This window comes from Rhinatrema bivittatum, chromosome 5 (genome assembly GCF_901001135.1).
Source record: "Rhinatrema bivittatum chromosome 5, aRhiBiv1.1, whole genome shotgun sequence".
Lineage (NCBI taxonomy): Eukaryota > Metazoa > Chordata > Amphibia > Gymnophiona > Rhinatrematidae > Rhinatrema > Rhinatrema bivittatum.
Window position 1 is genome coordinate 41,451,437 of NC_042619.1, and position 27,442 is coordinate 41,478,878.

Sequence of the window (27,442 nt, forward strand, 5' to 3'; positions counted from 1 at the left end):
CACTTGCGAGTACTTCCCATGAAGGAGATCTGCAAGACTGCAATGTGGAGTTCTCTCCACGCATTTGATTCCCAATACTGTCTGGACAAGGAAGGCCGACATGACAGGTTTGGCCAGTCTGTCTTCAGGAATCTCTTTCAGGTGTAGAACCCAAATCTCCCTGCCTAGGGCCCATTGTTTGGGTTCAGGCTGTCTCCCCCTCTGTTACCAACAGCACTGTGGTTGTGCCCATTGGCACCTGGTTGGTGTCTATTGGTCCCCTTTTGTGTGAGGACTTCCATTCTGCTTGTCCTAGGAGAAAGCAGAGTTGCTTACCTGTAACAGATGTTCTCCTAGGACAGCAGGATGTTACTCCTCACGAAACCCACCCACCACTCCATGGAGTTGGGTTTCTCCTTATCTCAATTTTATATAATTCTCTGTTATAAGACTGAAGAGGGACCCTGCGTGGAAGTGTGGTGTATATATAGGGCATGCTCATTGTGCTTAGTTAAAGTTCCAGAAACTTTGACATAAGTTTTCCATGCCGGCATCCATCCGATGATGTCGCCCATGAGTGAGGATTAACAATCTGCTGTCCTAGGAGAACACTTGTTTACAGGTAAGCAACTCTGCTTAATAATGCCAACCTACCCAGCAATCTAGGTAGATATGGGTTTGATGGGGTGAAAGGAGGGGTAGGGAGAACATAAAAACTTTTTGAGTGATTCACTCATTTTTTCTGCACAGTCTTGTGAAAATGCCATCGTATGCTGGAAACCTGGTAAAATGGAAGATGACATAGATAAAATTAAACCCAGTGAGTCAAATGTGACTATCTTGGGCCGATTTGATTATAGCCAGTGCGATATTTGGTACATGAGGTTTTCGATGGATTTCTGGCAGAAGGTAAGAAAAGTCACTTTATTTATCCTTGCTAATATAGGGAAGGGGGTATAGCTCTTAAAAGCTAGCTATAATATTCACACAAAAAAACCAATCTATGTATAAAATACTCTTAAACATAATGCTTATTGCCAGTTCCAAACTTTAAATATATTTAAATTATTTGAGTTTTAGATGAAGACATCTGTATGGTACATGTTCATTTATATTATTTGTGTTGTGTAGATTGTCTACTGTATGGGGGAAAGCATTCTAATAAAAATATTATTTAAAAAAAAAAGCTAGCTACAACTATATTTAGTCTAATAAAAAGCTATCACCTGTACTTATCTCTTATTTACATGTATCCCAATGGACTAAGGCAGCAGCCTCACTATATCCTTACTGAATAATTGTAAATGCCACCAATGATAGGCTTTTGAAAATTGGTCTATATCTGAGAAAAACATTGAATTTCACTTTTATTTCCTTAAATAAGACTTTATGTTCCTGGCTATGAAGGAAATTCTGTTTTCAGGAACTGGATATCAGTTGAATATATTTTAAAATCCTCATGTGGGAGTTCATTTAAGTACCAGAGCACACGAAGCTTTAGTATTTTTCATCTCTGAACTGAAAAAGGAATTAAAATCATGGTTTAAGGAACAAAATCTTTATAAAGCAAGCACGAACCTTGGGTTCAACAGCAGACTCCCAAACTCATTATGCAGCCACATATATGTCCTGCATTAACAGTCGCCTAAAAATGTAACAGATATAGTAAATGAGAGACCATCTGCATGCCTTTGTGTAACTGCTCAGGGACCTGCTAACAGCTTGCTTATTATATTCCCTTTTACACACCCAGTTACAGTGTGATAAAAATGTAATGTGAAGCTCACAGGATGTATTCTTTCTTCAAATGACATTCACTTTGGACTGTGGAAAGTGGATTATGAATCCAGTGATAAAATCAATGGACAGTAGGAAAGCGTGTGTTGAAACAACTTGTTTGGTGGCTGAGGACAAAACATTTTGATCATTGAGCTTATTAGATCAGATTTTCAGCCAGTAATCTGAACAGGTATAAGAGAGAAATCATAGAACAATTCAAAGATCTTATTCTGATTTATTAACTTTTATCATCAACAGTGAAATTTTACCCAGTGGAGACATTCTCAGCCTGCTTTCTCAAGGTTTATTTCTGGCTGTTACCCCCCTCATATGTTATAATTCTAATTAAATTTTAAAGTAATATATTACCACCATACCCCAGACAACCAATTAGGGACAGATTGTACTTATGTTAACATTCATTACTCTGAATGTATGAAAAAAGTGTCATTAAGGGGCGGTTTTCAAATTGTCTCCACCGGGCTAAAGGCCACATGTAGATTTTACCCATGGACTTTGCATCAGTTCTCGAAGTGAAACTACTTGCATGCTTTTCACTTTGAAACTTCCTGGTACAAAGTGCCTTGGAGCTACACTTGCATCTCCTTTTCATCTGGGTAGAATTTTGCTTAAAAAGTACTCGCAAAGATTTGAAAATATCATCTACCAGGATTCATTCTGATGAAGTAGAGGTTGCACATTGCCAACATGGGCTCAGTGCTCACCAAGACATTTTTACAATATGTCAACCCATTTTTACAAGATTCACTGCCAGATGGTGTCCTACCAGCTAGAGTTTGGCCAGAGCTACTGCATCTCATGTCCAGGCATGCTATCACTGAATCTTGATGGTTCAACAAACAACTCTCTGCAAAAATGGGACTATGGAGTAGAACTTAGAAGCCCATCTTAGCAGCCTAGTCCATATGTATTCCATGATTTAAAAAAAAAAAAAAAAAAAAAAAAAGTGGATGGAAGGCCAGACGACTACCAACTTGGTTAAAAAGTGAAGTGAAAGATGCTATTTTAGCCAAAATAATTTCTTTCAAAAAATGGAAAAAGGATCCAGCTGAAGAAAATGGGGGAAAGCATAAGTATTGGCATGCTAAAGTAAAACATTGATAAGGTGAGCTAAAAGAAAATTTGAAAAGAAGCTTGCTTTAGAGTCAAACTCATAATAAAATGTTTTAAAAATATACTCAAAACAGGAAGCCGGTGAGCGAATCGGTTGGACCATTAGCTGAGCAAGGTTTAAAGGAAAACTTAAAGATAATGCCATCACTGAAAGACTGAATGAATTCTTTGCTTTGGTGTTTATTGAAGAGGATGTTGGGGAGAAACCTGTGCCGGAAACTATTTTCAATAGTGATGATTCAGAACTGTGTGAAAGCATATACCCAGGGAACACAGAACACCGTAAGCCCAGTTATCTGGCCTGGTCCACCTTAAGATAGGGAATGCTTGTTCCGGACTGTCTTCTCTAGACCAGAGACAAGAGCAAAGGCCCCAGACTAGAAGAAAACAACTTGTGGATTGACTGATAGTAAAAAGGGAAAGGCAGCCCCTTCAAAATAGCTGACCTGTTTGAATTTATATTACTGATTTGGAATTGAGAATATGGGATAGTTTTTCTTTATTTGCACTGTAGATAAAGTGCACAGAGAAAAAGCCTTGACCTCTCATTTTTGTGTCTCAAACTGATTTAAATCACTCTGTACCTGGAAGATGTAATAAGGCAGAATGACAAAGAGTAGCAAATCACCTAGACCAGATGGTATATACCCTAGAGTTCTGAAAGAACTCAAAAATTAAATTGCAGATCTGTTTCTGATGATCCCAGTGATAGGTTACAAATAGTCTGTCATGCCTAAAGACTGGAGGATGGCTAGTGTCCCATCTGCCCGAACATTAATAAAGGTGGACGTGTCCAGTAACCAATCTCTAACAACCCGGATGTTGCTAGCCAGACTATAGAACGCCAAGTTGGGAACCCCCAACCCCCCCCCCCCCCCCCGCCGCTCTCTCATCCAGGTCAGTGGGATCCGAGCCTTTCTGCCCCTCCAAAAGAAATACCTCTGAGCCTTATCAAGCTGCAACAGATCCAGTCGACGCAATTGGAGAGGTAAGTTCTGGAAGAGGTATAGCCACTTAGGGAGAATCATCATCTTAAACAGATTAACTAGACCTCCCAAGGACAACGGCAAGGAGGACCAATTTAGCAGCTTATCCTGAGTAGCTTGCAACAAAGGAGAAACATTAAATTTATATAGGTGTGCCAGCGCGCGAGGGATAACAAGCCCCAGGTAAGTAAATGAGGCATTGGCCCACTGAAGTGGAAAATCCTCCCCCCAGGTCCATGATAAGTCCTCTGGATAAGCCAAAGCCACAGATTTAGACATATTAAGTCGTAAGCCAGAGCAGACTCCAAAAGCCCACATAAGTTGGAGCAGGGGGTGGAGAGACCCACGTGGGTCAGAAAGAAAAACTAAAATATCATCCGCAAAGGCTGCATATTTAAAGGTGACAGACTGGAACCTGATGCCCTTGATCCCCTTAGCTAGCTGAATCGCTTTTAATAAAGGTTTGAGTTGGAGGACAAATAATAAAGGGGAGAGAGGGCAAACTTGGCGGGTACCCCTCGCGATAGGAAAAGCCTCCGAATGGGATCCTTTAGCCGTGATAATTGCCTCAGGAGCCTGGTACAGTAATCGAACCGCATCAAGAAAAAGCCCCTCAAAGCCCATCTGACGTAAAACAAAGAAAAGATACTCCCATTCTACCCTGGTCAAATGCCTTTTCAGCATCAAAACTAATGGCAAGAAAGGGGGCATTTATTTGCTGGCACATCGCCATTGCTACTAATACTTTACAAATGTTGGTGAGGGCATAATGTTTGCGGATGAAGCCCACTTGGTCCGATCTGTAAAGTGAGAGCAGTATGTCCGCCAGGTGGTCAGCTAAACTTTTAGCGAAAATCTTTTGATCAAAGTTTAAAAGAGATATTGAGTGATAGGATTCCGGAAGTGAGGGGTCCTTCCCTGACTTATGAATAAGAGTAATATTGGCAGTGTTTGCATGAGCGGGGAAGGAACCTAGCTCCAGCAGCTCTGAAAAAACGCCGACCAAAGGGGCCCTCACTAGATCTGCTACACACTTGTAAAACTCCGCACCATATCCATCCGGGCCTGGGGCCTTGAGGCACTTAGCACCCCGGATAACTGAGGACACCTCTTCCAGAGAAATTGGCATATTTAACTTATATTGCTGTTCCGCCGTTAGCGACAGGAGACCCAATTGAGAGCAACAGAGTACACGCCACCCCGTCCCACCCTTCCGAAGCATAGAGACTGCTGTAAAATTCTTTTAAATCTCTGCAAAATGGCTGCAGTCTCCGTAAGCATCTGACCTGAGAGGGAGCGTACCGCGGGGATATGACGAGAACTGCGAGCAGCGCACACCAAACTGGCCAGCAACCTACCAGATTTATTACTATGTTGATAGAGTTTATACTGATAAAAGAAAAAGCTCTTTTGAGCGCGCTGATGCAGCAGTGTGTTCAACTTCCCTTGGACTGACAAGAGGTGTGTTCTGGCCGTGCTAGTATTAGCGCTATTCAAGGAGGCCTTAGCCCTTTTCAATTGGGCCGTCAAAGCAAGTAGCCTGTGATCCATAGCCTTTTTCCTATGGGCCATATAGGAGATGATATCACCCCATATAACTGCCTTAGCAGTATACCAAAATAGCGTCTGGGAAGTCGCATGCTGTGCACTGAGCTCCGTGTATTCCTTCCACTTAGCACGCAGATACTCCTGAAACTTACCTTCATTGGCCAAATAGAACGGAAAACGCCAAAAGAAAGAAGTAGCGTGAGACTTTCCCACCAGCAGTTCCAATCGCACCGGGGCATGGTCAGAAATAATGTCATCTATAATCACTGCGCAGACCTTGGACACATGACTCACACTAATTAAGAAATAATCTAACCGGGAAAGAGAACCATGGGCCCTAGAAACATGGGTAAAGTATTTTTCCCCAGGGTGCAAAAGACGCCAAACATCGAGTAATTGCATTGAGCGTTCCAAAAAATCAGGTCTCTTGCCATAGCCAGCACGCAGTCCAGACAGGGGAGATTTATCTAAATGGCCATCCCGAAAGGTATTAAAATCCTCCACTATGATGAGAAGGTCATCCACATAAGGCAGTAAGAGTTGAAAAATCTCCTGAAAAAAATTGGGACAGTAAGTGTTGGGGGCATAGAGATTGCATAGTATCATCTTAGTCTGGTGGCACTCCACTACCAATATAACATATCACCCCAATGGATCTTTAATTTCTGTATGTATACGAAGGGGCACATTCTTATGGACCAAAATAGCCACTCCCACGGATTTGGTGGTGGCAGAAGCATAATACACTCCTCCTCCCCACTATCTGCGCAATTTTTCATGCTCCACATCACTGAGATGTGTTTCTTGTAAAAACGCAAGCTTAACTTTCCTCCGTTTGAGGAGAGAGAGGATCTTAGACCTCTTGATAGGCGAGTTTATCCTGCATACATGCCAAGTCATTAAATTCATAACATTACTGCATTTTGGAAATCCCATCAATAAAATCTGCAAGTTTGGCATTGACAAGAAAACAAGCCTTTTCAGTTGCAGGCCCTATATTATGGAACTCAATTCCAGAATATATTCGTTTAATAGTAAACCGTAACTAGTTAAAAAAAAAAAAAAAAAAAAAAAGCACTGAAAACATTTATTCACATGCGCATACAACCTACCTCAATGAATTCTCAATTCTGATTTCTATAACAGTACCTGTTATTATTGTACTGTAACTATATTGTATTTTAAATGATGTAAGTTAAGATATTGTGTGTGTTTTATTATGTAAACCGCCTAGACGGATAGACTACTACCCCATGGTGCGGTATATAAAAACGTTTAAATAAATAAATAAATAAATAAAATTATAAAATTACTAGACAAGATAGGACAGGCTACTATATAGGTAATATCAAAGTTGAGTCGCAGCGGGGGCCTTCCCAGCCAAGACCCCCAACTGCTAATCATGTGACACCTAAGGAGTGCCACACCAGAGTGTGAACGTAAAAAACAGTGTGGTACAATATGGTCACTTAGAAAACTTAGCCCCCCCCCCCCCCGGTAACTCTCCCACTCCCTATAATAGGGATCGAGATCACTAGCATGCTGGTCTGCCCCCCCCCCCACCTCCCGATCCCATCAGCACCATACAGTGCCCAGTGAATATGAACAATAATACAAACTATTGTAACAAACAGGATTGACTGAGCCTGATTATCGACAGAAACACGTGAAACAATGGACTCAGGAGATGCGCACAAAATAGTGAAGGGAGCATCAAATTGGGAACATAAGCAATCATGACACCCAGCCCCCCTGAGATTACGACTAAAGTCCAAGAAAATCACTATCCAGAAGGGGACAAGCAAAGACGTGCCTCGGTCATGAGCCCCTGTCGCAGCCCTTGGAGGCTAAAATAGTCACCAGAAGCAGACACCGGAAGAGTGGAGCCCGCACAGGCTCCGCACTAAAGACCTGGAGAGTTGCCAGCTTCATGAGGACCAGGGCCCCCGAAGGAAAAACAGACCTGTTCCAAAAAAGCAGCCGGGATCATGGCTTACCAAGCCTGCAAACTTCAAAGGGAGTGTACCATAGACCCCTGCAGCCACAAACTGGGCAGAACCATGTAAAACACCAAAAAACTTGGGAGAGCCCAAGAGCGCGTACAAAAGCGCACAACAGTGCCTGCCCGAACAGCAGGTATCCATAGCAGAGCGGTGGGGCCCATAGCACAACGACAGAGAAGAGGAAACAAACGCCAAGAAGCCCAGAGATCCGGGCAAGGCTAACCACGGCCATTACTCAGCAGGGGAGCACGCAGCCGCCGATGCTGTCTCTTTTAAAAATGTCTTTGCTTCTTCCATGGTGGTGCACCAGGAGACTCCGGTGGCTATGACGATGCGCAGCCTAGCTGGATATAAAGTAAAGAGGCCCGAATGCCCTGCGCCAGCAGCCTTGAGCAGATAGGTGCCAGAATCCGCCGCCACCGCCACGGAGAAATCTTGAAACACGAGCACCTTGGCATTCTCGTAAGTCAGACCTTTCCCTGTGCTGGACCGCTTGAAGGATTTCATGTTTGTGGGCAAAATTGAACTCTTGCTACCACAACTCGCGGTCGGGTTGCATTCGGGTGCTGGGGCCCTAAATGGTGGGCCCTCTCAATGCGCAGCTTGCCATGTGCCCGAGAGAGGCCCAGCTCCCACTCCAGCCAGTCCTCCAACACGGCAGGCAGATTTCAATCCTCCAACGCCTCGGGCAGCCCTACGAAGCGCAAATTCAACCAGTGGGAACAATTTTCCAGATATTCGAGTTTTGCTGCATTTTTCTCCACGGAAGCCTGCAACGCTGCGATATCAATCTGGGCCACCCGGAGGCCATCTTGATTTTCTGATACGCTGCCTTCTAACTTAGTAACTCGTGTCTCAAATTTTTTTTAATTTGCTGAAATCTCAGCAACCGTGGAAGAAATCTGTTTAAGATCAGGCCCTAGCGCTTCCAGGACCGCGGTTTTGAGGTCAGCAATTGCCAGTGTAGGGGTTGGCTTGAGCAGGCTGTTAGCCGCCATATTTGGAACAGCAGGGGTCAGCTGGCGAACTTTCTCTTTTTCTCGTTCCTGCTTAGCAGTGCGAGCAGGCATACCTGGCTAGAGCGAGCCACAAGTGCATGAGTTAACGCTCAGGGCACTTGGATACAAAGTCCGGTGAGTTTAGCGGTGCAAATGGGCCAGATGTTGGCCAGGCACCGAGAGAGAGAGATTACATCCCCCCCTCTCACTGCATCACGTGATCTTTCCGATTAGTTTTAAATGTGCTACTTGCTAACTTTGAGTGCCCCCTATTCCTTCTATTATCTGAAAGAGTAAATAACCAATTCACATTTACCTGTTCTAGACCTCTCATGATTTTAAAGACATCTATCATATCCCTCCTCAGTCGCCTGTTCTCCAAGCTGAACAGCCCTAACCTCTTTAGCCTTTCCTCATCGGGAAGCTCTTCCATCCCCCTTATTTTGGTCACCCTTCTCTGTACTTTTCAATTGCAACTATATATTTTTTGAGATGTGGCGACCAGAATTGTGCACAGTACTCAAGGTGCGGTCTCACCATTGAACGATATAGAGACATTATGACATTTTCTGTTTTATTAACCATTCCCTTCCTAATAATTCCTAACATTGTTTGCTTTTTTGACTGCTGGAGCACACTGAGCTTACGATTTCAGTGATTTATCTACTACTAGCCGTTAAGCCCGTAACAACGTGCTACATTAAAAACATTTTTCGGTCTGCTTTCGGACACTGCACCCATCTACACTTCTTTTCCCTCACTCCCCCTTCCCCTCGCTCATTCACCTCAGTCACTCACCCCCCCTCAAACTCCCTTCCCTCTCTCACCTCCCCCCTCATTCTCCCTCCCCTCCCACTCCCTCCCCTCACCTCCTCTATCCCACTCTCTCCCCTCCCCCCTCATTCTCCCTCCCCTTCCCTCACCTCCCCTGTCACTCCCCACCCTCTCTCAATCCCATCCCTCACTCTCATCCACACCCCCTTCCCACTCCCTCTTTTTCTCTTCTGCACAAAGTTCAAATTTGATCATGTTATGATCATTATTTCCAGGTGGCACCACTGCCATTACCTCTCTCACCAAATCCTGCATGCCATTAAGATTTAAATCTAAAATAGATCCCTCTCTCATTGGTTCCTGAACCAATTGCTCCATGAAGCAATCATTTATTCCACCCATGAATCTTATGTCTCTAGCATGTCCTGATGTTACATTTACCCTGTCAATATTGGGGTAATTGAAATCTCCCATTATTATTGTACTGCTAAATTGGTTAGCTTCCCTGATCTCTCTTAGCATTTCATAATCTATCTGATCATTTTGGACAGGTAGACGATAGTATATTCCTATCACTGTACTCTTACCCAACACATGGGATTTCTACCCATATAGATTCTACTGAGCATTTAGACCTCTTGTATGATCTTTATCCTATTGGACTCTATAACCTCCCGGACATAAAAGTGCTACACCCCCACCAAGTTGATCCTCCCTGTCATTGTGGTATAATTTGTACCCCAATATAGCACTATCCCATTGGTTATCCTTCTTCCACCAGGTCTCTGAGATGCCAATTTTGTTTATCTCATCATTGAGGAGGGAAATGTGTTGATTGTTGGAGACTTTTATCTGCTGGATGTGGACTGGAAGAATCCCTTCTGCAGAATCTAACAGAAGTAGAGAGATAGTGGATACCCTGCAAGGGGCTCTGTGCAGACAAATGGTAACAGAACCAACGAGGGAGGGAGTTATACTCAACTTAGTGCTCACTAATGGAGATAATGTCTGTAATGTCTGGGTGGGTGCCCACCTCTGCACCAGTGATCATCAAGCGATATGGTTTGATATCCCAAATAGGTTACAGAGAAGCCAGACGAAGACCTGAGTTTTGCAGTTCGAAAATGCAGACTTTGCCAAAACTTGAAAATTCATGGAGGTGGAACTTGAAGACTGGGAGAAAATGGGAGAGGTGGAACAACAGTGGGCCAAACTAAAAGGAGCAATTACAAAAGCAGAAAATCTATAATGTTAGAAAAGTAAACAAAAGTAAGAGAAATAAGAAACCATTCTGGTTCAGAAAGGAGATGGCTAATGAAATAAAAGCAAAAAAAGCAGCTTTTAAGAAATATAAAGGATCCCAAAAAGTGAAACACAGGGAGGATTATCTGGCGAAACTGAGGGAGACGAAAAAGTATTCAAGAAAGCAAAATATCAGGCGGAGGAAAGGATTGCCAAGGAGGTAAAGCGAGGTAACAAAACATTTTTCAGATACATCAGAGAAAGGAGAAAAAGGGCCATAGTGGTATAGTGAAATTGAAAGGATCAATGGGTGGAGAGCAACAAAGAAATGGAGGAAATATTAAACAAATACTTCAGTTCAATGTTCACTAAGGAAGACCCTGGAGAAGGACCGTCAATTGTTATCCGTAGAAGGAGGTGGAGTAGACTAAACTCCATTTATGGAAGAGAATGTATGGGAAGAGCTAGGAAAACTGAAAGTGGACAAAGCCATGGGGCCTGATGAGGTTCATCCCAGAATACTGAGGGAGCTCAGATGTGTGCTAGCGGATCCACTGAGTGACCTGTTCAATAGATCCTTGGGATAAGGGTGTGGTGCCTAGTGACTGGAGAAGAGCAGTAGTGGTCCCGCTCCACAAGAGTGGGAGTAGAGAAGAGGCTGGAAACTATAGCATCACTTTGGTGGTGAGAAAATTAATGGAGATTCTGCTGAAGGAAAGGATAGTGAACTACCTATAATCCAGTGGGTTGCTCTATCAGAGGCAGCATGGATTCACTAGGGGAAGGTCCTGTCACATGAATCTGATAGATTTCTTTGATTGGGTGACTAGAGAATTGGATCAGGGAAGAGTACTCTATGTAATTTACTTGGATTTTAGTAAAGATTTTGATACGGTCCCACATAGAAGATTCATCAACAAAATGAGAAGCTTGGGAGTGAGCTCCAAGGTGGTGCGTGGATTACAAACTGGTTGACTGATAGAAGACAATGTGTGATGGTAAATGGAACCTACTCTGAAGAGAGAATGGTGTTAAGAGGAGTGCTACTAGGATCGGTGTTGGACCGGTTCTGTTCAACATCTTTGTGAGCAGCATTGCAGAAGGGATAGAAGGTAAAGTTTGTCTATTTGTGGATGATACTAAGATCTGCAACAGACTGGACATGCCAGAAAGAGTAGAGAGAATGAGATGGGATTTAAGGAAGCTGGAAGAGTGGTCGAAGATATAGCAGCTGGGATTCAATGCCAAGAAGTGCAGTCATGCATCTGGGGTGTGGTAATCCGAAAGAACTGAATGTGTTGGGGGGATGAAGGGCTGATATGCACGGAACAGGAGAGAGATCTTGGGGTGATAGTGTGTAATGACCTGAAGTCGGCGAAGCACTGTGACAGGGCGATAGCTAAAGCCAGAAGAATGCTGGGCTGCATAGAGAGAGGAATATCTAATAAGAAAAGGGAAGTGATAATTCCCTTGTACAGGTCCTTGGTGAGGCCTCACCTGGAGTACTTTGTTAAATTCTGGAGACTGTATCTCAAGGGGGACAGAGACAGAATGGAGGAGGTTCAGAGAAAGGCAACCAAAATGGTGGATGGTCTCCATCAAATGACTTATGAGGAGAGGTTGAAAACCTTGAATATGTATACCCTGGAGGAGAGGAAGAGCAGGAGTGATATGATACAGACCTTCAGATACTTGAAAGGTTTTATTGATCCATGGTCAACAACAGACCTATTCCATTGGAAACAATTTAGTAGAATAGGGGTCACAATTTGAAACTCCAGGGAGGAAGACTTAGAACCAAAGTCAGAAAATATTTCTTCACGGAGAGGGTGGTGGATGCCTGGAATGACCTTCTGGAAGTGAAGACTAAAACCATGAAGGATTTCAAAGGGGCATTGGATAAACCCAGTGGATCCCTAAAGGCTGGAGGATGGGAATGAATGAAAAGAAGCATGGGGGTAGTGGGTCTGGGGGTAACCTGCATGGAGCAGCAGTTACTACCCTTAACAGAATCATGGGGGTAACCTGCATGGAGCGGCATTTACTACTGTGGGAAACTTGCTGGGCAGACTGCTATACATTCTAACTCTCCCATCTTACTTCTTAGATTTCTGGCATTGGCATACAGACATTTCAAAGTGCATTTTTTGTTTGTATTAACAACCTTCTTTTCAGTTGATATGGAGAATTTGGAATTCTTTAGCTCAGGTGATTCTTTACTTGTAGGCACATGGGCTACTTTTGCTTTTATTGGAACCTCTCTGTTGGGATGTCCTAGCTCTCCTGTAATTTGGTGTAAACTGACTTGTGACATCCTTTTGTGATAAAGCAGAAATAACTGTACAAAATTATACAATAAAGAATGGTAAAAAATTAAAGTGCACATTGGCCATTAAAAAAAAAAAAAGTAAAAGTAAATTGTAATATGAATTACTAGGATCTGACAAGTCATATTCATCTGTGCATTCCTCTGCATTCTCCTAATCATGTGAAGCAAAGGTTTTATTTTTTCTAGCATCTTTTATTGTGCAAGATGTAGAAAAACATTGGGGTAGATTTTCTAAATTTACGCACGCGCGTACTTTTGTTCGCGCACCAGGTGCGAACAAAAGTACGCCGGATTTTATAAGATACGTGCACATTTGTGCAACTTGCGCACGCCGAGCACTGCGCGCGCTGCCCGTTCCCTCCGAGGCCGCTCCGAACTTTCCTTCTACCCCTCCGCATCTTCCCCTCCCTTCTCCCTACCTTTGTTAGCAAAGTTACGCCGGCCGGAGGCTGGTGTAACTCTGTGTGTGCCAGCGGGCTGCTGGCGCGCCATCACCCGACCCGGGGGCTGGTCCAGAGGCCTCGACCATGCCCCCGGGCTGGCGCCACGCACCCGACATGCCCCGAAAATTGTGCCGCCCACCCGGCACGCCCCTGACACGCCCCCTTGCAAAGCCCCGGGACTTGTGCGCCGCCGAGCCTATGCAAAATAGGCTTGGCGCGCGCAGGGATTTTTTAAAAGGGTTACGCGCATAACTTATGCGCGTAACCCTTTTAAAATCCGGCCAATTGGCAATTACAACTCTGTATCAAGCAGCCTCCATGGTGCCATTCACAGAATAAACTATGACCTTTTTTTTTATGCATTTACTGTTTTCTTCAGTAAATGTGATCAACTTGAAATCAATTGTCTGTAAACTCTGAAATACAATTGGACTCTAAAGAAAATAATCTTCTAAATCTTTGCTGTACAAGTAGAAATAAGTATCAGCAAACAAACCCTTTTTATTGGACTAACAGTATATCTGAGATTGGTTTTTGAGATTTATCTTTCCTTCATCAGGTGAGAGAAGGGTGTAAAATTATACTGGATTTAAATAGTAGAGCTAGCTAGGCATGAGGCTGCCTCCATATGCCATTACAGCTCAGTAAAGGGAGAGGAAGTTTGATAGAGTTGACAGTAAAAAAAACAAACAAAAAAACAAAACAAAAACAAATTGTGGTCTATGATTTATTGAATTAGTCCAATAAAGAGGTATCACCTACAACTTGTTTGACTGTTATTTCTACACATACTAGTGGACTAACATGGCAATTGCAAACTGCTGGATGACAAAATTTTGGCTGGTTCTGTCATCTTGAATAAAACAAAATGGCTCCGATTATGAAACCTTAAGATTTCAAGAGATCTGGTTATTTACTGCTCTTTACAATTTCTCAGCTATGTATTTTCTATTTGCTCAAATTATTTAAACACATGCCCCCAGATTTTCAAGTAGCCGTGTCCCTTGTTTCTTAAAGTAATAGACTTTATTTAACTATACCTCTGCTCATATTTATTTATTTATTATTTTATTTAAGGCTTTTATATACCGACTTTCTTAATACAAATCAAATAAACTCGGTTTACATCGAACAAAGCGGTTAACCGTAACCAAATAACAAGAGACACAGATTGAAGAATCAAAAATGACATTGTAACAGGGGTGCAAAACTGGGGATAGGAAATATAGGGGGGAGAACAGAGATAAATAACTTTTTACAGAAGAAGGTGTGGGAGGGAGGCAAGGAGCCCATCACATTATAACATATGAGTACTTAGTGTTTGTTTAATCACAGTAGAGTTGGGAACAATTCTAAGTCAAGCTATTGGCTTAGGAACAGGGAAAGGCTCGACAGAAAAGCCAAGTCTTGAGTTTCTTTTTAAAAGTTATGAGACAGGTTTCCTGCCTGAGGTCCGGTGGCATGGTGTTCCAGATGGAGGGACCTATTGTTGAGAATGCCCAGTCTCTGATGTAAGATTGGTGCACTGCTTTGATTGGAGGGACATGTAAGGATCCTTTGTAAGCTTCCCTTAAGGGTCTGGTCATAGAGTGAAATTTGAGTGGGTGTAGCAGGTCAAGAGGGGTCTGATGGTGTATGCTCTTGAGAATAATTGTAAGTGATTTATGGAGAATCCTAAAGTTTACTGGGAGCCAATGAAGATCTTTTAGTATAGGAGAGATGTGCTCTCTCCGATTGGTATTCTTCAGGATTCTCGCAGCCGCGTTTTGAAGCAGCTGGAGGGGTTTTATTGTAGTAGCAGGAAGACCTTGCAGGATGGAGTTGCAGTAATCGACCTTGGAGAACAGGATGGCTTGGAGGACCGATCTGAAATCATTATGGAAAAGGAGCGGCTTGAGTTTTTTTGAGTACTTGCAGCTTGTAGACGCATTCTTTCGTAGTTTGGTTTATGAATTTCTTTAGACTCAGGTGGCTGTCTATTATGACTCCAAGGTCTCTTGCGTGGGAGATCTGTGCAATAGTGTGTAGCTGATGATGAAATGGACTGCCTTCTGGGATGATGAGGAGGAGTTCTGTCTTGGTAGTGTTAAGCACCAGGTTAAGGCTTGCGAGGTAGAGGTTGATTGTTTGCAAATGTGAATACCACAGTTTGAGAGCAGAGTCCAGTGAATTAGATATGGGAATTAAGATTTGCACGTCATCTGCATATATGTAAAACTTCAGTTTTAATTTTGAGAGTAAATGGCAGAGGGGGAGCAGGTAAATGTTGAACAGGGTGGGCGATAAAGAAGAGCCCTGGGGTACTCCAAATGGGGAGTTAGTGCAGAGGGATTCTTTGTTATTGATTTTTACCTTGTAGGCTCTGTTATTAAGAAAAGAGTCGAACCATCTGAGGGCGGGTCCTGCAATTCCTATGTCTGATAACCGGTTTATAAGGGTAGTATGATTTACGGTGTCGAAAGCCGCCGAGATATCGAGAAGTGCTAGGAGGAAGGACTGTCCTTTGCCAATGTATACCTGATCTAGGAGCGAGATGAGGAGAGTTTCTCCTCATATGTTAGAAACACAAGTTACTTTCAGCTTAATGGGATAAATTTCTGGGTGACTAATAAAGCTGGAAAAGTAAATTTATTCCTTATTGTCTCACCAGACCAATTCAGCATGCCTGAGTTTAGATACCCTGCCAGCAGATGGAGACTGAGAAGATTCTGCCTGCAGCACTTTGTCTCCATCTCCAGCAGATGGCAGAGGTGCTGAATTGTGCAGCTTATACATTTTGAAGAGAGAAATTGCTACAAGGAGCTTTTGCCTTGTGCACTGGTGGGGTGTCAGTGGCCCCTCCTTCTCCTCCCTTGTATTGGGAGTGCAACACTTGTTCTGTGTGGTGAATTGGAGGCTGCTCAGACGTTCCATTCTTCATAATAAAGTATCACTTTACTTAGTAAAGTTATATTTAAAAAAAAAAAAAGGGGGGGGGGGGAAGGCTCTACTAAGGAAGTTAATAAACATTGAGATTACTCATTGTTTCAGTCCCGAACAGGACAAAAGTTCTTCATTTCCCACTGAGACAGTGCAGTTTTAAAGTTCACCTGGGTAAAAGTCTTTTTCTTGCTGTGACAGTGCGTGGGCCCTGTCAAGTTTCTTGGGTATGATTCATATTTGATGATTCAGTGGTAGACATGAGATATCTTCCTACAGAAGGCCTTTGTCGACAACAAGAACCTTCCCTTTCCACAACACAGTAAGGGCCTTAGTGAAAGCTGAATAGGATTCACCTGAGGCAGGCTTTTTTTTTATAGGCAGGGTCATGCTGAAATTATACCCATTGCCCGTTGGGGACTTAGAACTGAAGATATCCAAAGGTGGATGCCTTGGTTTCAGCAGTGACTGAAAATGACTATTCCAGTGGAAAGTCGCACATTCTTGAAGGTTGCCTTAGTTAACAGTCCTTTGAGGTGGTTGTTTTTGCTCTGCAAGCTGCAATTTGCAATAGTTTCATGTCTTAAGCCTTTTTTGTGTTGAGTGCATCAGATTCTGGTGGGAGATTACTCTGTTACTGTCTCTTTCAAAGAAGCAGAAAAACTAGAATTGGGGTAGCCTGTGTGACTGATATGCAACATTCGAACCTTAGCAAGGGGCATGGCATCCTCAGTAGCCTCAAGGCATTTACTGAGGCTATGTAACTGGTTGGCAGATACTTTGTCAAAGCCAGTGTTGAGTGGGTTACCTTTTAAGGGAAAGTTACTCTTTGGAAAGGATCTGGAGAAGCTGGTAAAGCATTATAGAGACGACAAATCTCAAATTACCAGAGAATAGGCCTAGAGAAGCCCAAAAAAGGGTATTCTGTAAACCCCAGTTTAGAGAAATGAGATGTACTCGCCTTTCCAGGCCTGTATCATCTTTTAAAGGACACAATAGTAACGAGCCCCAGTCCTTTCATTTCAGCAAGAGATTCTCTGGGGACAGCCATGCTTCTGAAGCGGGAAGTTCCAAAGATTTACAATAAAATTTGAGTGGCATCTGTCCTGGTCTTTTGGGGAGTGGGCCGTATAAACTACTGATCAATGGATGATTTCAGTCTTAAGGGACAGTTACGCCTTAGAGTTTGAGCAGCCATTATTAAAGAACTCCTTTTTGGAACCCCATGTACTTCTCGGGAAAAGAGTTAGGCCATAAGGTTGACGTTAGATGATCTATTTCACTTGGAATCAGTGGTTCCAGTTCCAAGAGAGGAAAAATGCCAAGGAAGGTATTTAACTTATTTTGTAGTTCCAAAGAAAGAAGGTATTTTCAGGCCCATTCTGGACCACAAGCAAGTAAAGAAAGCCAGAAAGATCCCTTATTTCTGAATGGAAACTCTTCGCTCCATTATTCTGGTGGTGAGAAAAAGTATTTGACTTCATTGGCTCTTTCAGAGGCACATCTACATGTTGTTATTCATCCATCCCATCAAAAGCATCATAGGTTTGCAATGATGGGGGAAAATCCATTTTGGATGCTTCACTTCAGTTAGCTACCGATCCAAGAACCTTTTCCAAGATAATGGTGGTGTAGTAGCAGCGGCTTTGAGCAAAACGGGTGTAACGAGTCATCCATACTTGGACAACTGATTCGGGTGAAGTCAGAGGAAGAGGCCAAATGGTTAATAACTAGAATGGTCCAATTGTTACAAGATCTCAGATGGGTGATAAAATTTCCAAGGAGCAGGTTGGAATCATCTCTGATCAAAGTGTTTAGGGACGCACTTCAATACTAACAGTGCCAGAGTATTTCTCGCTTCGGATAGGATTTACAAAATTGTGTCTCAATTTCAGAATCTGATGAGGTGGAAGTCATCCAGAATCTGGGATTACCTGTAGGTGCTGGGTTCTATGGCTGTAATGTTTTGACCTAGTTCCTTGGGCAAGAGCTCATATATGACCACTACAGATGTCTCTCCTAAGATGTTGGAGTGCACAATCCCAGGATCTCGAAGTATGGTTGCAGTTGATGCCAGAAGTTGGGGATAGTCTTCAGTGGTGACTATTGGTTTGCACTCGGAATAAAAGTATGGATTGGGTGGTAATTAATGACAGATGCCTAGCTATATGGATGGGGCACTCATTGACAGGGCAACTCAACTGAGGGTCTCTGGAATCAGAGGCATTGTGATCCATCGGTCATCTTGAGACGAAAGCAATAAGAAGAGAATTACAAAGTTGGAATACCCCTTACCTCTAAGTACCTTCGGTCCTGCACTATGTTGCATCCAGAGATCCTGCTTAGAACTTCTTGCACTTCTGAGCTCTTTTTCTAGGTCCTGCAGCTGGAACTTTTGGGATGCTGGCTGATGACATCACATCTTGACTAGTTTATAAATAATAAATATAAGGAAGTTCTGAGCAGCCAACTGCCTCAGCAACAGTTCTTGTGCTAGTTGGTGCTATGTTGCCTATTTTCCTGCCTTCTGTCACCGAGTTCCAGCCTTGCCTCTCCACCCAGCCTTGTTTCCCTGTCCTGCCTTGCTTTGCCTCCCAGTCAGGCTTCCTTGGACTACTTCTGCCCTTAATGTGCTATTTCTCTGCCTGACTTGACCTCTGCCTGGACTGTTTATTTCTGTGCACTCAAATGTATGAAAAATACTTTCACCAAAATGTTCAAAATTAAGAACATACTCTGTGTAATTCAATCATTGGCCATAAAAACCTCCAACCTCTGAGCATGTTCTTAAGTTCTCTGAACTAGGCATGCCCTGGTTCTGAGGTCTTTTCCTCCAATTGTCATGGATATTTAATTCAGGTTTTGTATTTGAATAATTTTGAATATTTTGGTGGAAGTATTTTTCATACATTTGTATTCCATAGTAATGTTCACTTGACTATATTGTTTTTAGTATTTCGGTGCTCTCCAGTCTAGTCTCTCCGTGCCTGGAGGTGTATCAGCTGCTGCCTGGTCTGTGCTCACACGCATTAGGAGGTGCAAACCTAGCAGCGGCCCAAGAGCTCACAACCCCCAGAGCATGAGAAAAGGTTTTGTCCTCTGATAGAGGGCAAGAATGTGAGTGTTCTCTGACAATGTGACAGCAGAAGCGTATGTAAATCAAGGAGGCATATAGAGCTGTCCGGTGGCAATGGAAGCAGAGGTACTGTTCAAGAGGGCGGCAAAGCATCTTCAAGCATTATCAGCTTCCCCTATAGTGGGGGTAGAAAACTTTCAAGCAGGCTGAGCTGTCACACCGAGATAGGTATCTTTATACATCTTCTTCAAGCACCACTGGATGGATGTGCAAATGAGAGTTTGCTCTTTTGGTGTCTTCAAGGCAGGATTGTCCAGCTCCTTCCCAGAGTGGTTATAGCTTGGGTATGTCCCAGACATGCTGGACTGGTCTGGTGAGACGCTATGGAAGGAAAAATTAGGTTTCTTACTTAGTAATTTTCTTTCTTTACTCTTACCAGACCAGTCCAGTGTCTCACCCATAGCTAGCAGAAATCTGCTGTTAAAGTTGTTCTTCCAGATATTTTTATCTTTATTGTTTATAGAGCCTAGTTAGAGGAAAAATCCAAGTTGATTCTCCCCTGCTCATGGGGGAGGGGTGAGTTTAATATGTTTGTTGCTTTGATACACTTAAACTGAAGTGCTGCAGGCTTCACTGCACTCTATAAGGGGTGAAGACAGTGAATCAGAATCTTCTCCATCTCAAATTGCTGATGGTGGAGGGAGGGCTAAACCTAGGAGTGCTGGACTGGAATAAGACTTGAGAAAATAAAATTAGCAGGTATGAAACATTTTTCCATATATCATTCTGAAAAATGCATATCAAAAAACTGCCAGCAGGGTGTTGATTATACCCGGGTTCAATCCCCGGCCTTGCCATCATTGCTGAACATACTGCTGGTATGGAAAAATACCAGCAGGCCCCAGAACACAAACCTGGGACCTTGAATGCCAGACAAAGCTATAAAACTGTTTTGAGAAAACAGTTGTTGCAGGACTTCACAGACATCAATCGACAAATTAAGCAATAAGCCACAGGATGGGGCAGGAGATATCGCAGAGAGTACGCAGCATAGTCTGTGGGACAGAATGCAAGGGAGAGATAAGATAAGGGGAGACAAATAACAGCTGCCTGTAGGCAGACAGCGTAAAAAAAACAACTTTAGTGGTGTGAAGCATGCGAGCTGAAATCAGATGTTTAGTTGACTTTTAACATATATAAGAAAAGCTGGTATGTAGCAGGAGTAGCAGTGATTGTGTATCCATAGCAGAGCCAGCTGAGCTCTCTGTTATAATGTAAGTATACCTTACTTTTGCTTCCTGTGTACTTTTCGCTTCCTGGGTATTTACCTGTTTTGTGTATGCATAGTATATGATTTATAATAAAGATTATTAATTGCCAGTAGTATCAGGGTTGTTCTTTTAAACATTTTTACCTCTATAATGGGATTTTAAACAAGGGCCATATCTGTGCATGTCTTAATTCATTTTTAAAAACCAAGATTAAAAAATGATTTCAGGCTGGGAGAGGTTTGACTTTAACATAGGCACATCCTCTGGCCATTAGTTAGATGTCTGCCTCAACTTCCACTTCTCAGTACCACTAGAAATAACTCCATAGACCTTTTTGGAAGTTATTGTCTATATATGGTCACTGGAACTTGGAATAGAGCCATGGCTTATCTAATTTCTCCAGCTTTATTTAAATCCTTTTGCAGCTGCCTGGTAAATTATTTTCTAATTAGCTCTGTGATTTTATTTTTTAAAAACCTACAAAATTTCAAAGTAATTAGATAGGGATAACTTTTATAAGGGTAACAAATCGTTATATACAGTCCTGCAGGACTACTAAGGCTCCTTCATCAAGCCTAAGCTTGTACTTTTAAACATTTCTTAGCCTTATAGAAAGTATTCTCTCTGTCTATTTTATTTCTCTTTCAATTTATTTTATATTTTATGGGCTAACATGTCGCTCTGTCTGCTTTCATTTCAAAGATGCTTGCTTTGGGCAATCAAGTTGGAAAACTATATGTATGGGATTTGGAAGTTGAAGATCCTCATAAAGCCAAGTGAGTATTTCTACATTTTTACTCCATGTCCCCTTTAGACTTCACAGTGTAACATCAATTTATGACAGATGACTCCTATTGTCTTTGAATTGTTTAAATATTTGCTATAGTTTATAGTATGGATCTTGAAAAGAACATGCATGCAAATTTTTGCTCCACAGGATCCAGGTGGCCTAGTGTTGATTTAATACATTTTTGTGCTCTGGTTTGAATTAGGTGTTAAACAATGTAAAATTATTTGCTGTGACATTTTTTAATTACTGAGAATGAGTGTACATATTGACTTTTACTTTTACTGTAAAACAGTCATTTTGTAGTATATCTCAGCATACCTGTATGAGAGGAATCTAACTTAACCAGCATGTCCCAGAAATTCTGTGTAGGAACATTTTTCAAACTGACAAATATTTAATCACAGTTCTTTGCCTTTTTTCTGAGTGCCAATTAGCCCATGTAACTGTTTGTGATAGATATCTCAAGACCAAATAATTGAATGTCTAGATAAACAGTTTTGTAGTCACACAGTAGGTCACCAAGAGTACATCGCTTTGGCAAGTTAGCCTGTCATTTGGATCTCAGAGACCTCTGCCTCTCTCTTTCCAAAGCCTTTATCATAGCCTCTGCCACCAGTGTCTAGTCCCACCCACCACCGCTTTTAGTTCAACTCTGTGAATCAAATATATATATTCACTCCAGCATGTTGGACCTTGGAAATTGCTTTTTATGCTTCTTTTCTGCTTACCAGCCTCTCCCCCTTCCTCCCCATCACCTACCAGCCTTGTGCTAGCTTCTCTCACCTAACAGCCTCTTAAAACATTTAGTCATCAGGAGACTGAGGTAGTCTCTCAATTCTACCTCTGGGAAGACAACTTTTGCTACTTGCTTCTTGGGTCACAGATGTTTGCCTGCATCATTTGGACAAAATTAAGATGCATGGAGTAGTCCAGCAGTGAGAAGGAGACTATCCAGTCTTTTACACCAAGTGCCACGTGTATGATTATCTCCCAGCTGGCAAAAGATTGTATGTGTCACTAGGTGCAAAGAGCTCCTGGTCCACAGAAAGAGTCTGGAGGCTAGAGTACAGACCTGGAGGACATAAGGGAAACAGAGGTATACAGAGGAGACCTTCAGGAACATAGTAGACCAGCCCCTCTGCTGCCTTGGAGGAGAAAACTCACCTAGAATGATAGCATCACCTTGGTAAGGCAGGAAGCAATCCTGTAGCTAAGACTTGCCCTCAAGGTGATGTGGAATCCTCTCGCATTGAAAATGTCTCCAAGGGCACATGCTTAGGAGGGAAAGGTTGAGACGGCCATTGTAGTTGGTGATTCAATTATTATGAAGATAACTGGGTGGCTGGTGGACATGAGGATCGTTTCGTAACTTGCCTGCCTGGTGTGAAGTTAGCGGACCTCATGCACTGCATACATAAGATTTTACATAGTACTGGGGAAGAGCGGCTGTCTTGGTACATGTAAGTACAAATGACAGAGGACAGTGTAGAAAGAATGTTCTGAAAGCCAAATTTAGGATTTTGGGTAGAAATTTGAAATGCTCCCCATTCCACATGCCAGGATCCCAGAGGCAGGCAGAACTCCAGAGTCTTAATATGCATGGATGAAGTGATGATGCAGGGAACAGGGCTTTAGATTTAAGAACTGGGCATCATTTTTAGAAAAGGGGGGTACTTTTCCAAAACGATGGGCTCCATCTTAACCAGAGTGGAACCAGACTGCTGGCACTAACCTTTAAAAAGGAGAGAGCACATCTTTTAAACTAGATGATGGGGGAATGCCAACAGTGGCTCAGAAGCTCATGATTCAGAATGATGTATCTTTGAAGGATTCTAAGAGAACAGGGAATTTAGGGCATCCCAGTAGAGAGGTTGTAATACATGCTAAAGTGGAAAAGGTGTCTTAAGTAAAGAGCAGACAGATTCCAAATTATCCCGTCAACTGATAGGCAAGTTGTTAATACAAACAGAAATGCTTATTTTAGCATTTGTATGCAGACATTTCAAAGTCTAAAAAAATAAGATGGAAGTGTTAGAATATATAGTACTGGAGGGAAGAGGTAGATATAATTGGCATCTCAGAGACCTGATGGAAGGAGGACAACCAATAGGACTCTAATACCAGGTACAAATTATATCTACGTCATAGGCTGGATCAAATGGGTGGAGGGGTGGCACTATATATTAAAGAGGGCATTGAGTCAAACAGGATAACGTTCTGCAGGAAACAAAATGAATCTTCATAGTTAGAAATTCCAGGTAAAAAGGGGAATAAAATTAGCAGTGGGGGTGTATTACCTGGCCAGAATGAACAAACAGACAATGAAATGCTAAAAAATTAGGGAAGCTAACAATCAGCAGCATAGTAATAATTGGTGATTTCAATAACCTGAGTATTGACTCGGTGAATGTCACAGCAGGACATGCTAGTGAGCTAAAGTTCTAGATGAAATAAATGACTGCTGCATAGAGCAGCTGGTGCAAGAACCAACAAGAGGGGAAACTATTTTAGACCTAGTCCTTAGTAGAATACAGGATTTGGTGGGAGAGGTAACAATATCGGAAACATTTGGCAAAAGTGATCACAACATGATCAAATTTGACTTAATAACTGGAGGAAGGAAATTAAAGAAATCGACTGTGACAGCATTTAACTTTCAAAAAGGTGACTATGATAAAATGAGGAAAATGATTAGGAAAAAACTGATAGGAGCAGGTGGGAGCACTGAGAGGAGAGGATCACCTTGCTGGTGGCTGAATCAGTAAGTTTTGCTTGGGAAATTTTTTTTTTTTTTTTTTTTAAAGTATTGGGGGAAGTAAATTATTGGGGTATATTATTTAGTGTGTTTGTGCTTTTAATAGTCAGTAGGGCAGCTAATAAACAGAAGTTAGTGTTTGTATTTCCTAACCCTCCCACCCCTAACTCATTCTTTAATTTATAGGCAGGTGTCACTTTCACAATAAAAAAAAAAAAGCCTTTTAACTTCACTTCACGAATTCCCCACACCTTATAGAGTTTGATCAGTCCGCTGTAGGCCACTACCAGACATATAGTGAATTCAGTAATACATTTAAAGGACGTTAGACACATTCCTACTCCCATAGCAACCTAAAACTTAACTAGGAACTGAACAAATTTGAGATGAAGGCAGCAGTCCAGCAGCAAGAGGGGGGCCTCCCAGTCTTTTGTATTGAGTGTCACATGTATGATTTTTTACACATCAGTGAGAAGTTGTACATGTGCATCGGATGCAAAGAGCTCCTGTCTCTCAGAGAATGAGTCCAATCTCTGGATGCTACAGTGGCAGACCTGGAGGAGCTGAAGCAGACAGAGTATATAGATGAGACCTTCACGGACATAGTAGCCAAGTCCCAACTTCAGACTGGCAGCCCTGGTGCTGCCTTGGAGGAAGATGGTCTCATGATTGGAGAGCATCAACCTGATGCAGCAGGAAAGGATCCTGTAGCAAGGACCTGCTTTCCAGGTGGTGCATTGTCCTTTCGCACCATCCAGGAGGGAAGGGTTAGGTCTGCCATCATAGTTGGTGATTAGATTATTAAAAATGTAGACAGCCAGGTTGCTGGTGGGCGTGAGGATCGCCTGGTAACATGCCTACCCTGGTGCGAAGGTGGCGGACCTCACGTGTCATCTAGATAGGATTTTAGACAGTGCTGGGGAAGAGCCGGCTGTCATGGTACATGTGGGCACCAATGACATAGGAAAATGTGGGAGGGAGGTTCTGGAAGCCAAATTTAGGCTCTTAGGTAGAAAGCTTAAATCCAGAACCTCCAGGGTAGCATTCTCTGAAATGCTCCCTGTTCCACATGCAGGTCCCCAGAGGCAGGCAGAGCTCCGAGTCTCAATGTGTAGATGAGACGATGGTGCAAGGAAGAGGGATTCAGTTTTGGAAGGAACTGGAGAACCTTTTGGAGAAGGGGGGTGTCTTTTCCAAAGGGATGGGCTGCACCTTAACCAGGGTGGAACCAGACTGCTGGTGCTAACCTTTAAAAAGGAGATAGAACAGCTTTTAAACTAGAACAAAGGGGAAAGCCAACAGTTGCTCAGCAGCGCATGATTCCGAGGGAGGGATCTTCAAAGGATACTACTGATGCATTAAAATTAGGGCATCCCAACAGTGAGGTTCCAATAATAAGAAAAATAGTCCAAGTGTCTGTAACTAAAAACTCACCTGAGCTAACAATTCTAATTTATCCCTATCAATTAAAAAGCAGAATGAAAATACAAACAAAAAACACACTTTGAAATGTTTGTATGCTAATGCCAGAAGTCTAAGAAGAAAGATGGGAGAATTCGAATGCATAGCAGTGAATGATGACATAGACTTAATTGGCATCTTAGAGACACGGTGGAAAAAGGATAACCAATGGGACAGTGCTATATCGGAGTACAAATTATATTGCAATGACAGAGAGGAGTATCCAGGAGGCAGTGTGGTGCTTTATGTCCGGAATGGCATAGAGTCCAACAGGATAAACATCCTGCATGAGACTAAATCAACAATCAAATCTTTATGGGGAGAAATCCCTTGAATGTTGGGGAAGAGTATAGTGATAGGAGTATACTACTGTCCACCTGGCCAAGATAGCAGGCCACTGTCTCACTAAGATAAATTAGGGAAGCGAACCAAATTGGTAGTGCACTAATAATGGGAGATTTCAATTACCCAACTATTACCAAAGGGAGTCACCAGTTATCCACAAGCTCTGCTTGAAAAACCATCGTCTTTTTCAACATCTACGGAATCCTCTTCACCTGATATACAGTGGTTCACACTTCAAAAATTACTGCGTCGGTCGATCTGTACTAATTCACATGCTGACACATTGTTAGAATACTGCCGCGTTTAGCGGATTCCGCGGGGTCTTCGGATGATAAAAGAGCCTCATTTGTACAAAGAAGATGCAGATTTTGTATCTGACTGGAATGCTGTACTCAATAAATGCAGCTTAGATCTAATGATTTTGATCATCAAAAAAGCGCAATCATCTGTGACAGTTATAAATGAAGAAATAGAGGTAACTAAAGCTATGTTGATTTCTACAGTAGGCAAAGATCAATTTGCCATACAAATGAAATCCACTGATGAACTTATTGATAAATTTCGTTCAGAATTAAGAAAATTTAAATATGAAAAAGTATACAGAGATGAACGAGATTACAATAAAGGATACATGTATCCCTGGATGGATAAAGATCAAACAGTAAAGACATCAAGACACGTGACCTTTGATTCTAGCGGAGATGACTCATCGGGCGATGATGATTTGCGATCTCGTCCTCAAAGAACAGAGTCTTCTATTTTGAAAACTTCATCTTCGTCTTTTTTACGTCAGAACCCACGAGGATCTCGTCGACCTTATCTGAATTGATACACTCGTTACCATCCATCAGGATGGCAAGACAATTACAAACCTCGAGTCACACGTTCACAACACAACAAGGATCTTTAATATTGAATTTATCATCTTGGAATTTGACACCCACTCAACTACAGGTGTTAGAACGTGGGTTATCTTTTGTTCCCAGTACATTTGGTGATACATTTTCATTACAAGTGGCTCTTTTCCATTTTGTTCGCAATTTGAGAATAAAGCATTTTTTTGAATCACATGTACCATCTGTTGATTTGTCAATTTTGTCTAATCCTTCCACATGGATACCTCCCGGACCTGAAGACCCTGCCTTGAAAGTATTTTATCAATTGGTATCTCATGATATTGCATCTTTGCATCTGGATATAAATAATCAGCCGTTTTCAAATCTATCCCCCAACGAAAGAATTGACCTTCAGGAGTTATGATCAGCCAGAGATCTAATCATAAAACCGGCAGACAAAGGGGGAAAAATAGTTTTACAAAACCGATCAGACTACGACAATGAGATCCAACGGCAGTTAAATGACACTAGATTTTACAAAGGTTGGGATTCAAATCCAACCACCGAAATACGAGAAATTTCTCAGATCGTGAAAGATGGTGTTAAGTCCGGTTTTTTAACTTCAAAAGAAGCCAATTTTTTGATCAAAAAATGTCCCCGGGTACCCGTGTTTTACACGTTACCAAAAATTCACAAAAATGCTGAAAGTCCTCCAGGGCGTCCAATAGTGTCCAGCTGTGGGTCACTTTTAGAACCACTCTCTCGATTTATAGA

General features: G+C 42.3%; 1 protein-coding gene across 2 annotated transcripts in view; it reads left to right on the forward strand.

The window, feature by feature from the left end:
- Window positions 1-27,442, forward strand: part of EED (embryonic ectoderm development) — a 170,215-nt gene that overhangs the window by 129,583 nt on the left and 13,190 nt on the right. For both annotated transcript variants that reach the window (XM_029602261.1, XM_029602262.1), the window contains exons 10-11: window positions 730-888; window positions 21,184-21,257. In XM_029602261.1, coding sequence (XP_029458121.1) covers window positions 730-888; window positions 21,184-21,257 — 233 coding nt within the window. The remainder of the gene's footprint in view (window positions 1-729; window positions 889-21,183; window positions 21,258-27,442) is intronic.